Below are 15,703 nucleotides of genomic sequence, written 5' to 3'. Positions count from 1 at the left end.
CGAATTGCCGCTTCATGCTCTTTAACACGTTGTTCAAGCTGTCTTCCCGTTTCTCCAACATAGATCTTACTTTCTGGGCATGTACATATTAGTTTGTAGACGACTCCTGCTGTTTTCAAAGGGTCTTGTGCATGTCCTACTATTCCTCTGTTTACCACATAAATACTTTTGCTTAATCTATTTTTCTGTTCGCCCACTAAGTTGACAGAACAATTATTAAAGTTATTTTTATATTTTTCATAGAACTTTTTAATATATGGTATTTTAATGTATAGGTTTTTACTTTTTTCTTCTTTTACATTATATCTACTTATTGTATAACAATTATACCACTTACGTATTACTTGTTGAGGGTAATCGTTAAGCAGATATTTTTTAAACAGATTTTCAGTTTCAAGTTCTATATACTTCTGCAATGTCGTTCTGTTGAGGATTTTTCTTAGTTCCATTATAAAAACGTTTCTCTTTATACCTAAAGGACAGTATGATTTATAGTTGATTACTTTGTTATTATTACAGATTTTTGTATACTTACGAAACAGTAGTGTTTTTTCGTTTCGTGTGATTGTAACATCTAAATAGTTAATTTCACTATTTTTCTCTTCCTCGTAGGTGAATCTAATATCATTGTTTAAACTGTTCGCATAAGTTTCGATGTTTTGGGCTGTGGTAATATTGGAATCATATAGGATTAATATGTCGTCTACATACCTGGCGTAGAAGGAAATACCTTGGAACTGGAAAATCTTTTGATCTAATGATGTCATGCATATATCTGCAATCTTCGGGCCTATAACGGACCCCATTGCTATCCCATCTTTTTGTCGATAAAAGTCTGTAGAAACCGAAAAATAGTTATTTTTAAAAGCAAATTGTATAAATTCTAAAACGTAATTAGGTAAACTATAATTACTTAAACATTCTAAAATAAAGTTCCACTTAATTGATGGGTACATTGATTTTACATCTAGACTCATAAGTCTAAAGGATTCCTTATTTTGACCATATAACAAATGCGAAATTAGTTGGTCCGTATTTTTTATACTGTAGCTAGAATCTGGTATACATTGTAAATAATTTTTTATATAATGTTCTAAATTATACAATATAGAATATTTAAAATCCACAAGAGGTCTATAAACATTTCCTATTTTATGGGTTTTAAGTCTGATATTAAGTTGCGGTATGCGTATCTTGTTAAAATCTATTATCTTTTTATATTCTTGATTTGCAAATTCTTTTTTATATTTCTTCATCAACTTCATTAATCCTTTTTTGATATCTTCGGTTGGGTTATTATGCAGTTGTTCATATTCATCAGTAGATACTATTTCTTTTTTCTTTAATTGTAGATCTGAATTCGTAATAATTATGAGTGCATGAGATTTATCTGCTTTTATAATAGATAATTGTTTATGTTTAAAGTATTTCGTTAATCTATTCATCTTATTAGTTATATTAATTGCTTTTTTATCTACTATATATTGGTTATATGCACCTTTACCTTTGAACTGTTGAGATCTTACTTAAGTAAAGATCTCCAAAAGTTCAAAGGTAAAGGTGCATATAACCAATATATAGTAGATAAAAAAGCAATTAATATAACTAATAAGATGAATAGATTAACGAAATACTTTAAACATAAACAATTATCTATTATAAAAGCAGATAAATCTCATGCACTCATAATTATTACGAATTCAGATCTACAATTAAAGAAAAAAGAAATAGTATCTACTGATGAATATGAACAACTGCATAATAACCCAACCGAAGATATCAAAAAAGGATTAATGAAGTTGATGAAGAAATATAAAAAAGAATTTGCAAATCAAGAATATAAAAAGATAATAGATTTTAACAAGATACGCATACCGCAACTTAATATCAGACTTAAAACCCATAAAATAGGAAATGTTTATAGACCTCTTGTGGATTTTAAATATTCTATATTGTATAATTTAGAACATTATATAAAAAATTATTTACAATGTATACCAGATTCTAGCTACAGTATAAAAAATACAGACCAACTAATTTCGCATTTGTTATATGGTCAAAATAAGGAATCCTTTAGACTTATGAGTCTAGATGTAAAATCAATGTACCCATCAATTAAGTGGAACTTTATTTTAGAATGTTTAAGTAATTATAGTTTACCTAATTACGTTTTAGAATTTATACAATTTGCTTTTAAAAATAACTATTTTTCGGTTGCTACAGACTTTTATCGACAAAAAGATGGGATAGCAATGGGGTCCGTTATAGGCCCGAAGATTGCAGATATATGCATGACATCATTAGATCAAAAGATTTTCCAGTTCCAAGGTATTTCCTTCTACGCCAGGTATGTAGACGACATATTAATCCTATATGACTCCAATATTACCACAGCCCAAAACATCGAAACTTATGCAAACAGTTTAAATAATGATATTAGATTCACCTACGAAGAAGAGAAAAATAATGAAATTAACTATTTAGATGTTACAATCACACGAAACGAAAAAACACTACTGTTTCGTAAGTATACAAAAATCTGTAATAATAATAAAGTAATAAACTATAAATCATACTGTCCTTTAGGTATAAAGAGAAACGTTTTTATAATGGAACTAAGAAAAATCCTCAACAGAACGACATTACAGAAGTATATAGAACTTGAAACTGAAAATCTGTTTAAAAAATATCTGCTTAACGATTACCCTCAACAAGTAATACGTAAGTGGTATAATTGTTATACAATAAGTAGATATAATGTAAAAGAAGAAAAAAGTAAAAACCTATACATTAAAATACCATATATTAAAAAGTTCTATGAAAAATATAAAAATAACTTTAATAATTGTTCTGTCAACTTAGTGGGCGAACAGAAAAATAGATTAAGCAAAAGTATTTATGTGGTAAACAGAGGAATAGTAGGACATGCACAAGACCCTTTGAAAACAGCAGGAGTCGTCTACAAACTAATATGTACATGCCCAGAAAGTAAGATCTACGTTGGAGAAACGGGAAGACAGCTTGAACAACGTGTTAAAGAGCATGAAGCGGCAATTCGCCTGAAGCGAAGTGAATCTCCATGGTATCAACATTGTAAAAATAATAATTGTATCATAAATAGAAATAGTATCAAAATATTGTATAAATTTGAAAATATTGTAACAAGACGTATCGCGGAACATTATTGTATCAAAAATTATGCAAATTATGTCATCAATCTGAATACCGGATTATCTGTAGATGCATGCTGGGAAAATTTGATAGAATATAAATGTAACACTGTCGTAAAGGTGTAATATCCACTGAAGAGGCAAAGAAAATCTTGCGAAATGCATTTGGATATTTTGAATGATAACGCATGGTTGGTGTAATTGGAAGTAAATGTCTGCATGATGTTTTTAACTTTATATTTAATCATTAGAAACAATATTAGTATGTATTCAGCTTGTTATCTTGTTGCCAGAATTCAAATAGTTTCATGCCAATTAAATTAGAAAAATTAAATTTTAACAAACTAAGAATTCTTTGAAATACTTTATATTTATTTAAACATTATTCCTACAGAGATACAAATAAAAATTATACAGAAATTCTGTAATAACTCTAGCTGTACTTATTATTTTAATTAATTTAGATTTGATTACACTCATGAATCTATCAACTATTTAACTCTATCATTTTATAACACACATAAAAATACAATTTTATGAGATAATCAAATTGAATATGAATTTTTATGTACAATGGTACCTTACACTTCAAACCACTCTAACCTCAAACATTCGAAAATTCAAACCCTAAATTTGAGAAAAATTCAACTGGAGTTTGAACTATGCTTCAATGTTTCAAACTACACAAACAGTGAAAAAAAAATGCACTCTCTGCATAAATGTAATCTGTTGTGCACCCAATTGTCTCTATCTCTCTATCTCTGTGTAATCACCTTGTGTTAGGCTCGTGTGTTTTCAGTGTTTTTTCTTTTTTTTTTGCTTTATTTTTGGTGTGTTTGTTTATTCATATAATCCCTACCTATTAATCAAGAAGTTTGTGAAAGTAACAAAGTCTAAGAGGATGGTTGTAGTATTGATGACTGAAATGAAAAGTAAACTATCAAGAAGCATAAAAGTGGTATAGTATGGTCATTCTGACTGCCATGTTTAAGATGCCAAAGTAGACAGTGCACACCATTCTTAAGAACAAGAAAGCAATAAAAACAGCAAATATGGTTAAAGGTAGAACAACATTAACCCTCAGGATATTACATGTTAAAGAAAAACTTCCTAGTATAGATAAATGAGAAGTGATTAACAGATGATATGATTTCTGAAGGGATTTTTTTGTGAGAAAGCCAAGCAAGCTGTATGACGACTTTGAGAAACCTGACTCACTAAAATACAAAAATGCAATTTTTATTTTATCATACAATATATACATATTTTATTTATTATTTTCATGTTTTAAATTATTATTAGGGCATTTAATTGTTATTTTTGCCTTAAATTATGTGTATTTGCTATTTACCAGTGAGTTTATCAAGATTGGTATTGTTTAGAATCTAGGACAAATTAATTCACTTTCTATTATTACTAATGGAAAAAATTAATTCGGACTTCAAACAATTCAGAGTTCAAATTGCCTTCTAGAATGAATTAAATCTGAAGTATGAGGCACCACAGTACATTGATAACAACAAACAGAAATTTATATTTTAATAAAATTATAATATAAAATTAAATAATAGACAATTATATTTAATTCTGCATTTTTATCTTAGAATGACTTATGAAATTAAAGAAACTTACGATTCAACTAATATTGGTTTGGCTTCATGTTTTTTCATTACTCGGGACGATTTATGCACCTATTCAAGTAATTATATTTTAACTTAAAGCATAATTGAAATAAAATAAACTATCAGAATTAACTATACAAATTAAAAATGCTTATTTCATTAATTTTTAATTAATGACTAATTATAATACTTATTATTTATTATACTTACAGTTACCTAATATAATACTTTAAGTATAAAACTTTTAAATAGCATACTTTCAAAATTAATAAAATAATTAAATATTAATTATATTATAAATTCAAGAAAACAAGGTAATTTTATGGAACAAAATTACTTACTTAAAAAATAATTTAATTTGATCAAAAATAAATGAAAAAAAATTCAAACAATGTATCTTGTTAACAAAATCTATCATTGTATGCAAAATTATTTAAAACTTAACTTTATTTTGACTTCTTACTTAAAAAAATTTAGTACATCTTACATTGTTTATCTTCCTGTCAATACATTTATCAATTAATTACAATTATTCATCAATTAAAATTAATGCGATTTTAAAAAGCAAAGAATGTACTGTACATCAAAGTATGTCCAGGGTTCCTACTCAAATTTTTGTTTTGAATTCCCTGATTTTCCCTGGCCAACTTTGTCCAAATTTCTCGATCCTCACATTTCTTACAGTGTGGAATATCGACATAATAAAATAACATTTTATTTACTGTGAACATTGAGTATATCTATTCCTCTTTTTGCACCATTGACGTTTCAAAGATTGCCACATTAAAAAAATACAGTATATACATCCTGTAGAAAAATGTTTGATAGAATCCACAACTTCAATATAATGAAAACATAAGCAATTTACAAACAAAACATGAGCTTTTTATTTTATTATCATTTATCATTATTATTTGTACGTAAATCTAGTAAATACAAGGTACCATAAAATCAACAAAGAGTATTTTTTGATATACAAATAATACTGTACTGTGCTTAAAATGAACTCTTGACTTAGAAACATGTAATTTTAAAATCAATCTTTCAACAAAATAAGTAACTTTTTTTTAAACAGCAACATAATTTTAACAAAAAGTTAAATTTAAAAACTTTCAAATAAAGCATTTTTCCCCTCAAAAAAATCGATCATGTAAAAAAAGAATTAGTTTTCTTTTGTTAACCAAATTATTTCAAAATTGCATAAAAATAGATTGTATATAACAGTGATTTTCAAAGTGGGGTCGTGAAAAACATTTGGGGGGGTCACTGGAAAATTGATGCCAGATCAACTTTTTTTCAAATATTTTATAAATTTACTATGGATTCATGTTTAAAAATAATAGAAATAAAAAATATATAAAATAATTTTTACTTAACTAAATTGCACACATAAATAATAAAAACAATATAAATATTTAAATACGAGCCTAAATATAATATTCATAAATTTGTGCGCTATTGGGGAATCCCAGAGTTCCACTCTCCGCCTAAACTATGATAGAACAGCGTTGTTTTTGGAATGATGTTCGCTAGCAGCATTGTGTCTGTAGACATGTTGAGTTAGAAATACAGTAGAGCATCAATTATCTGAAAACCGATCAACCGAAAGTGTTTCAGTTGGCAAATTCGAATTTCCATTAGTGCTGTGGCGCTGCAATATTTGGCTGTCTTAGGATACTCCAATATTATTTTAGTTGATATGCATTTTTAGCTAGCAGCACTGGCGCGACCATAAGAGGGTACTTAAGGACGCGACAGCATTTGAACGAGACTTTTTTCCCGTCTGAGTGATAAGTTTTGCTTGTTTTTCTGAGGACTGTGTTGTGCTGAATAGGAACGTTTTGAGACTAGATTAACTTCTGAAATATGTTTTTTGTTTTTAAATTTTTCAATATATTTATTTTGTTTGTGAAAAATAAAGAAATAATTTTTTAAAAATTCCGTTAGTCTTAACATTGAAAAAAATTCAATGCAAAGCGACACGCAATGGAGAGAAATTTCAACCTGGAATAGATTAATTAAACAAAAGAAATTAACTCCTCCTGAATTTAAATTAACCCCCTACCCCTGGGATGTTTTTCTACACATTCATTCTTCGGGGGTCCTTTGAAACTTTTAAGTGAAAAAGGGGAATCATGGACCAAAAAGTTTGAGAAACACTGGTATATAAAGAGGAATAGGTGTAAGTTTATACTATAGCTTCTCTAACAAATGAATCTAATGTATTGTAAAATCTTTTTATTTTTTTACAAAATGGACAATCAAAATACAGATAATTAGAAAATAAAAAACTAATTACAATTCACAAAACACAAGAACCATTATATTAATGTAGTTTTAGTTTTTTCTCCTTAAGTGTATTTATTTTCATTTCAATCTCTTTTTCTTCCTTTTTGTGATCTTTTCTTAACATTTTCTTGTGTTGTTTTAAATCCTTAGGTTGTTGTGTAAGTTTTCTTTTATCTTCAGCCCTCAATGCCTGCTGCTTCTGAATATCTTTTTTTCTGTTGCAGAGATGCAATATATTGCTGTCTAGATCCCCTAACTGTTAACATTATCTGGTCTATATTTATTTAATCGATACCACTGGCAAAATAGATCCCATCGTAAACTAAGCATTGAGCAACTAAACTTTTTCCTTAAGGTTTTCACTCAACAGTGATTTGTTAACCAAGAAACCACTCATTCCTGTGTGAGAAAGAAAGAAAGAAATTTTGATAATAGACCATAGATCTTGCAGTTGCCTATCATCCTTCATAATTTCACAATAAAATGTGTCCAGACCATCATCATCATCACTCCTTTCAGATATGAAATCTCAAACTTTGTGGAATATGGACACTTTATTGCAGAGTATATCATACTGTTCTTTTGCTTTGACAGCACATTTCTCATCAATTCTGTTTGTATCACATAGAACTGCCAGTAAAACATTGAAATAGAATTTTCCAACATTTGATTGCATTTTAATAATTTCTGGGTCTAAACTAGAACTATTTGCTTATGATACTAATGCATGCTTTCCCATATTACTTAATGAGAAAACTTTACAACAAATACAGGAAAATGCTTTTGTATCATCATCTTTTACAGTTCCTAACCAGGAATTGAATTCTGGAGGGATAGCAGGATCCAGCCATTGGAGATTAAATCTTGTTTGTTTCCATGCCATTATAATTTAAGAATGTAGAAAAATACAAACCTTGAATCATAATATTAAAAAACAGATGAACCATATCAGATAGCAATGTGTATGACTTGTTTTGTCACAGCATTACGTAAAATATTCAAATGACATCCAATCCGCATCTGCATATATATTAATTAAAAGTAGTGTTGCCTACTTAAAATTCAAATTTACAGCTAGACATTTTAATAAAAATACTCAAATAATATTGTTTCCATTAGAATTGTTTGATTTTTTTTAACTAGATTGTTCATAAATCCACTAAATCTAGCAAAAAAATTAGCTGAACAGGCAACTGATTAAAAATGATGTTCTGTTGCCGTCATTTTGATTTCGGGTTTGGTGTAAATGCCAGAGTTTTAATAATTATTTTTAATAATTTTTATTTATTATTTATTTAATTCTGCATTAAATTTTGTTTTTGCATAAAATTTTCTTAAGAATGCAGACAAAATTTATTTATTTTAAACCCTTAATTACAATTCTTATAATTATTGCAAGTCATATCACAAACCATCTTTCTCACTTTTATAGCAAATTTTAATTAAACGAACTAATGTTTTCAGACATCTTAAATAGCCTTCCTCAGGTTTAACATAATTTCAAACATCAATTAGAATATAAGATTTAAAACTTCAAGTTTCACTTGTCTGAGATATGATGACTCTTTCTCTTTGGGAAAATAAAAAGGTTAACCTATGATCACATCCAGTTTTTCTTTTTCACAGTTCACATACATAAGACAGTGATTTTTTTTATTAATTTTTTCGTGCATAATTATGCTGCACATAATTTCCATTTCTCAAATTGGAAAATTCTGAAAATCCTGTGATGAGTCTTCTCTGCAGATGCTAAATTTCATCATATACTGTTTAGATTATGAGATACTGTTTTGTTTACATAACAATGTCATTGACCAGACTCCTTTAAGGTGCCTTTCAAACTTTGAAAAAGCATGGGCTAATGCAAAACAAGTTCAGCTGGAAATAAATAATGGGAGGGTTAAGGTGTTTCTCAAAAGAATCAGAAAATGATTTTCTTGGATTTTTTGAGCACAAAAACATTTAAACTGTTGAAGGTCAAAGTGACACCAAAAATAACAATAGACCAGAACTTATGAATGTGATCATGTGACGAATAAAAACTGTACATAATTATAAGGTAGCAATTTTCCAACAGCAGTTTTTGAGGACCAGTGATAAGCAGAAAAATTTTGTGGCCCAAATTTTTACAGTTAGATGGATAATATGTAGCACGAGAATGACATGGAAGCATAGCTATAAGTCAATTTAGTAAAAAATGCCCTCAAAAAAATACTAGAAGATGCAGAAAATGGAAGCTACCACAAGTGATCTCAAGTTAACATTCATATTATTTATAGTGAGAAATGCTAACTTAATTACATATAAAACTGATGTTAAAGAAGCATAAAAAGATTTGTAAATTATACATATTATATGGAAAACTATAGTATTTCAGCAGAATAACAGTGAAGCCAATGAGCTGGATCTGGATGTGTATCACTCAAACACAACAGCTAAGCAACAAAGTTGTGGAAAATGAAAATAAGAAAATAATAAAAAGAATGAAGTTTCAAAAATTCAAATATTACAACATATAACATCAAACCATATTTTTACTTTCTATTATTTCAATTTTTTTGTAAAAGTATCAGAAATTTCAAATAGATTATAACAGTTTTAAACATATTTCATTATTTTCTAATATATTTTTTATATATATTATTTCTGTAATCAACACAGAACTATTTTCTTTTACTTATGTAAACTAATAAACATTGACTTCAATTTTTTACTGTAAATATAATAATCAATTTAATTACGAATATAAAAAATATGAACAACATTCAATATAATTTACATATTAATACAGCTTAAAAATTCCTGTATATACAATACAAGAGTTGGTTGATAAATGTGGTCTCTAATTCCATAAAAATTAGTTTTGAGACAGGTAGAATAATGTTACCAATTTTAAATAGTTGTTTTAATCATTTATTTTAATCATTTTTTAACATAACTACCATTTAAAGCAAGCCTGGCCAACCCAAATTGTTTCACAGACCACTTTGATCACGTGTAACATTACAATGAGCCACAATTTAGGCAAACATGTTTTTAAAAAAGTAAAACAAATACAAAATGAATAAGATTTTATTGTTATACCAAGAGTTCGTACTCGCACTTGTGCATTATAACAATGACACATGCAAATTTTCATTTATTTAATTGTTTTGGTATACACATAACGGGAAACAAAAGTTTTAATAGATATATATCATCACTTAGCAAGCCACACAATTTAACGTGATGGCCCGCTGGTTGGCCAGGCCTGATTTAAAGCATCACATTTTACTAAAAATTCAATCTTATGTTTCATTTTATGCATGAAAAACTATCTGGATTTTTATCTGATTCATCCCCATGTTAATCTATGGCATCTGATAAAAACCACTGACCTTTTATTACTGCTTTTAGTTTTGAAAACAAGCAAAAATTTGATAGTACCAGATCTAGGCTTTAAGGAATCATCTGTACTATAGGTTATTCATGTAACCCAATTCTTTCTGGCTTCACCTTGCAAATATGTTTAAGTGTATGCAAGATTTCACAATATATTACTGTAATAAATTGTCTCCTCTATTGCATAAAATCCTATAATGCTAAAAATTCAATCACCAATTGCTGTTTTGTATGGAATAGGGAAGACAAGTTTATCTTTAAACTTCACCATTATATAATGATACAACACAACAAACTGCAACTGCACATACTGATGACTACCAAATTATGGTGGTCATGTTACCAAAATTTAACTTTCCAAAATGCTATGGTAAGTGAAAATATTTATCAATCAACTCTTGTAAATAATGAAACAATTTATTAAAGTTCATTAATAAATATAAAAAAATTAAAATGAATCAAATACTAGACAGGCCTATAAAAAGTATGAATATATGTGAAATCTGAAAATGTAAAAAATTAAATATAATTTTTTTCTTATTACAATTATTAAAATTAAATTTTTATCATAACATTCAACTTACATGATCAAAACAAATATTACAATAATGTGCTACACATCTGTCACACCTCCAGACAGCAGATCTCTGACTGCACTCATCACATATAACTATTTTTCAACATAAAAAGGAATTATAATTAAAGCATATATGTATAATAAAATTATCTTCTATATAACATTTAAATAGAAATTTTTTTTATACTTAATTAAGCTTTTGTAAGTACAGTCAAACCTGTTTTTATGCGGGGGATAGGGACCGCATAAAAGAAAACGCATTAAAAAAAATCGCGCAAAACTTCACGAGTGGCTATAAAAAATAGTTTTTGCAACACAATTTAAAAAATATTTTTTTTTATGCGGTGAATAGGGACCGCATAAAAAAAGTCTCACGTAGAAAATAACTCAAAACTGTACAAAATAACTAGGAATTGCTTTTTTAACTCCTTGGGCCTTTTTCTGCAACACCTAATGGGGAAAAAAATCCTCTAAGAATTTTAATTTTTATATTAATTAATTATTTCCACTTAAATAGGAATCTAACATTAAAAAGTTAAAAATAATCATTAAATAATGATTTTATTTGATAAATACAGCTGCAGGAAGCGTTATTTCATTTAACAAGGTGTGAAATTTCACACCTGCAGTCTAAAGCTGGAGGGGAGCTAACTTACCACATCTGTTCAAATATAACATAATATTTATGGTTTTTATGCTATTAAAATAAGAGGGGACTGAAAAAAACGTATGAGAAAAAAATTTTACTGAATAAAAAATGAAAAAACCTGCTGATGTCATAGAAAACATCCAATAGAGTTATAAAAAATTTTACAGGAGTCAATTATGTTCCAATTTGATTGAAATTTTCATATACCGCACAAAAAAATCGCACAAATAAAAAAATTGCACAAAACAAGTCGCACAAATAAAAATCGCACATAAAAAGAGTGCATAAAAACAGGTTTGACTGTATATATTTTTATCTTGTTAATTATAGAAAGAATATATTTTATTACTAGCTATTTTTCTATTTTAGTTATTTTTTTATATATATAGTACATGAAACAGTCAAAAATAAACCAAATTTTTAATATAACTTTTATTATGTTAACAGTACAAATTATCTTCAAAGTATGCTCCTTTTGTAACTACACATTTCTGCCAGCATCAAAGCAGTCCTGAAAATTTTTTTTTTTTTTTTTTTTTTGGTGATGTCTTTAAGGGCTTACATTACTATGGCTTCCATATTTAGCTGGTTAATAAATATCTGATAAAGAACAATATAGCAATGTCTTTTCAATTTTTTTATCCTTTGCTCTTCTTAAAGACTTTTATCTGTCCTCTAAAATGAGAGAGAAGTTGAAAGGTTGCAGGTTTCAGTAAGCAGTAAAGGTCAAAATTGCAATGACAAGAGCCATAAAGACCTCACAAACAAGTTTCCAGAATTTGTAATGTGTTCCTTTTACAAGTGGTATGATTGCAGGCAGAAGTGTATAGCAACAGTATGATCTTATTTTTAAAATAGTGTGAAGCATATTTCTAGTGTTGTGTAATAAAAACTGCCAAAAAGATAAATTAATTTTTGACTAATGCATATATTTATCCACTTTTCATTGTATTACAACAGTTATTTTATTTAAACAAAGCTAATTATAATTTACAGATAAACCTAGATAACTATTAAATTATTATATGAAGTATTTAATATATATATGAAGTTTTTAATATAGAAAAAATCTAGTATGGTTTGATTTCTTGTCTCTGCTTCATACAAAATATTTTAATATTTTTTTAATTAATCAAAGCCTAATCTTGTCATCCACTTGTGTGTAAAATCGTGTTCCTTTAATAGATTCATGAAATTATAGTAGTATTAAAGCATTTTGTAAAATTTTAATAATGAACTCCATTTTTATTTCCAATTCCTGTTTTTTTTCTTCTCAAAACAGTATCAAATGCTAATCCTGAAATTTATCATGAATGACTAATTTTTTAATCACACCATCATTTCAAGTCTTCAACCATTCTTTTAACTGCCATTATGGATATCTTCTATTAATAAAAAGACTATGTGAAACTTGTGAAAAAAGAAAATTGAGTTACAGTAAATCTGCATTAAGTAAAGACTACTACACACAATTATAACATCTTGGAGTAAAATTATAATATAATATCTACAGAGTATACTCAGTAATATAGCATATCTATATCTATAAGAATTGTCAATAGTATTTTAAAGAATAAACTATACATATTTAATGAATACTATTTTAAAAATTAATAATTCAAGAAAATATTAATAAGACATTGAATCATGCAATAACACAATTATTACTTGATTACATGTCTTATAATTTTTGTTAACATGAAAACATATAAAATATCAAAACAAAAATGTACAAATACATGAAAAACTTTTTGTTCTCATCAACTTTTTCATCAGTTTCTATAAATGCAAAATATATTATTTAATGGTTATCCATCTAACTATCTCCTTCTCAGCACTGTTTACATCAATTAATAAATAAACACACCTGTTTTATATTCACTGAACTTATTCTTTTATTCCGAACGTTTTCAGCCTACTGTAATAGGCCATCTTTAGGCTTTTCAGATGAAAAGCCTAAAGATGGCCTATTACAGTAGGCTGAAAACGTTCGGAATAAAAGAATAAGTTCAGTGAATATAAAACAGGTGTGTTTATTTATATTATTTAATGAATTTATTTCATACATTACAGTTAATGCAAGATAATATGCCAAAACAACATCTCATACACATATAAACAAAGGAAATAAAACTTCTGTCCACGGTACCTATAGAAAAAATTTATGTTATCTACATTAATTGTTTATACATATGCTGTATATAGTAAGTCTTCCCTTATCATCATTGACAGGTTCTTGGAACTGCAACAATAATGTATAACAAAACCAATTTTATCATAAGCTAAATCGTATAAAAAGATGTAATTTGGTTAACAATACTCTTACTGAATCATGTATGCAACCTCTAGCATTTATTTCCCACCTCACAGAATCAATTTTACTATTTATCAAGAAAATTCAACAATTGTTAAATTTTCCTCAATGACGTGATAACAAACTGACATTGAGACTGTATAATTTAAATGTAATTTTCATATTTTTAAGCAATGAAATGAACAGGAAAGACTTCGTTAACTTCTCTCTTAAAGTAATTTAGAATTACTCTAATATTACAATAAGAGATTATTTATAGATATAAATACTCTTTTCTTCTATATCTGAATATAGATTCTATTAAAATATTGCTTTTCTCATACTTATCATCTCTCAACAAAGAAATAGTCTAATTAAATACATGTTTACATAATTTAAATATTAACTAATACAAATTCATCAAACTTAAATTTATATTTAAAATTTGCATTCATTAAACTTTAGTATCATTTCTGAATTAAAATGAAATATATAATGTCAACATTTACACATTTAGATTTTTTTTACTATCTAAAATTTTCAATATATTATTTCAGAATTTAATAAATATGTAAAAGTAATTTGTTACATCATACAAAATATTTCTAAAAGATTTTTATACAAGAAAATTAATGATAAAAGTATAATTTTATCACCTACCATTATTAAAATTAGATGTCTGTAAATTTAATTTAGAAGTATCTTTTTCATTTTTTGGCCTCTCCCTGAAATTCATTTTAATAAGTTTATTATTAGAAACGATAGATATAAAAAATTCTATTTAATTCTATTTAATCATATTAAAAATCTTTAATATGATAACCAGTAAATTAATACCCTATATACTACAAATTAATTAAAATAATATTGCATTTAATATTGATATTGTATACATCAGTGGTTCTCAACCTTTCTGAGGTTGTGGAAAACCATTTATATACATTTCATTACATGGAGCATTAGCATCAATATATCCCAAAATTTATTGATAAGCATTTTCATGTTTTCTATTCTCAGAAAATGGAGCAATAAACTAATAAACTTTAATGCAGTGAATAAAATAGAAACATGGAATTGTCTAAAAATATGGTATTGATGATATATTGTAATACATTGGAATAAATTTGCAAAACTTCAAATCCATTTTATTTCCTGGAACATTCAAGGCAGATTTAAGAAATACCTGTGTTCCGCAGAACACCAGTCCCACTGGTATAAATATTGAATTTAATATGATAGCAATTGTTTCAGAAAAAAGTATTATAATAAATTTAATTTTCTTTTTAATGTATAATACACCATTATTTACATGAATAATCCACACACTTAAGAAATCCTTGCACTCATTTTTTAAGATACTGTATTAAGAAAAAACTTGACCAATTTAATTTAGTAGATATTTAACAAATTTTACTAATTCATGATTGTAACACAACAAAACAACCTTCACTTTTTTTGTTTTGTAGCAATCAATATGATAGTTTCAGTTTGCAAGTCCACATGGTATTAAAAGATAAAAATACTACGAAAAAAGAAATAATTTGCATATCTGTTAAAGATATATAACTACAAATTGCAGTTAATTTATTTTATATATAATGAATTAACTTACTAATTAAATGAATGTAAGAGGGTTTATATTGTTTAATTTGAATCAAAAGTGATAAACTGCTAATAGACCAACAGCATAAACTAAGAAGCAGTATAAAGAGTATTTACTAT

General features: G+C 26.9%; 1 protein-coding gene across 1 annotated transcript in view; it reads right to left on the bottom strand.

The window, feature by feature from the left end:
* Positions 1-15,703, bottom strand: part of qin — a 120,005-nt gene that overhangs the window by 93,065 nt on the left and 11,237 nt on the right. The window contains exons 4-6 of the mRNA XM_067268093.1: positions 14,642-14,706; positions 11,047-11,132; positions 4,803-4,861 (exon numbers count right to left, since the gene is read on the bottom strand). Of these exons, the coding sequence (XP_067124194.1) occupies positions 4,803-4,861; positions 11,047-11,132; positions 14,642-14,706 (210 nt within the window). The remainder of the gene's footprint in view (positions 1-4,802; positions 4,862-11,046; positions 11,133-14,641; positions 14,707-15,703) is intronic.

Source organism: Centruroides vittatus, unplaced genomic scaffold (assembly GCF_030686945.1).
Source record: "Centruroides vittatus isolate TY-2023 unplaced genomic scaffold, ASM3068694v2 contig_3153, whole genome shotgun sequence".
Lineage (NCBI taxonomy): Eukaryota > Metazoa > Arthropoda > Arachnida > Scorpiones > Buthidae > Centruroides > Centruroides vittatus.
The sequence above is the reverse complement of the archived record's forward strand: the minus strand, read 5'-3'. Positions and strand labels throughout refer to the sequence as shown.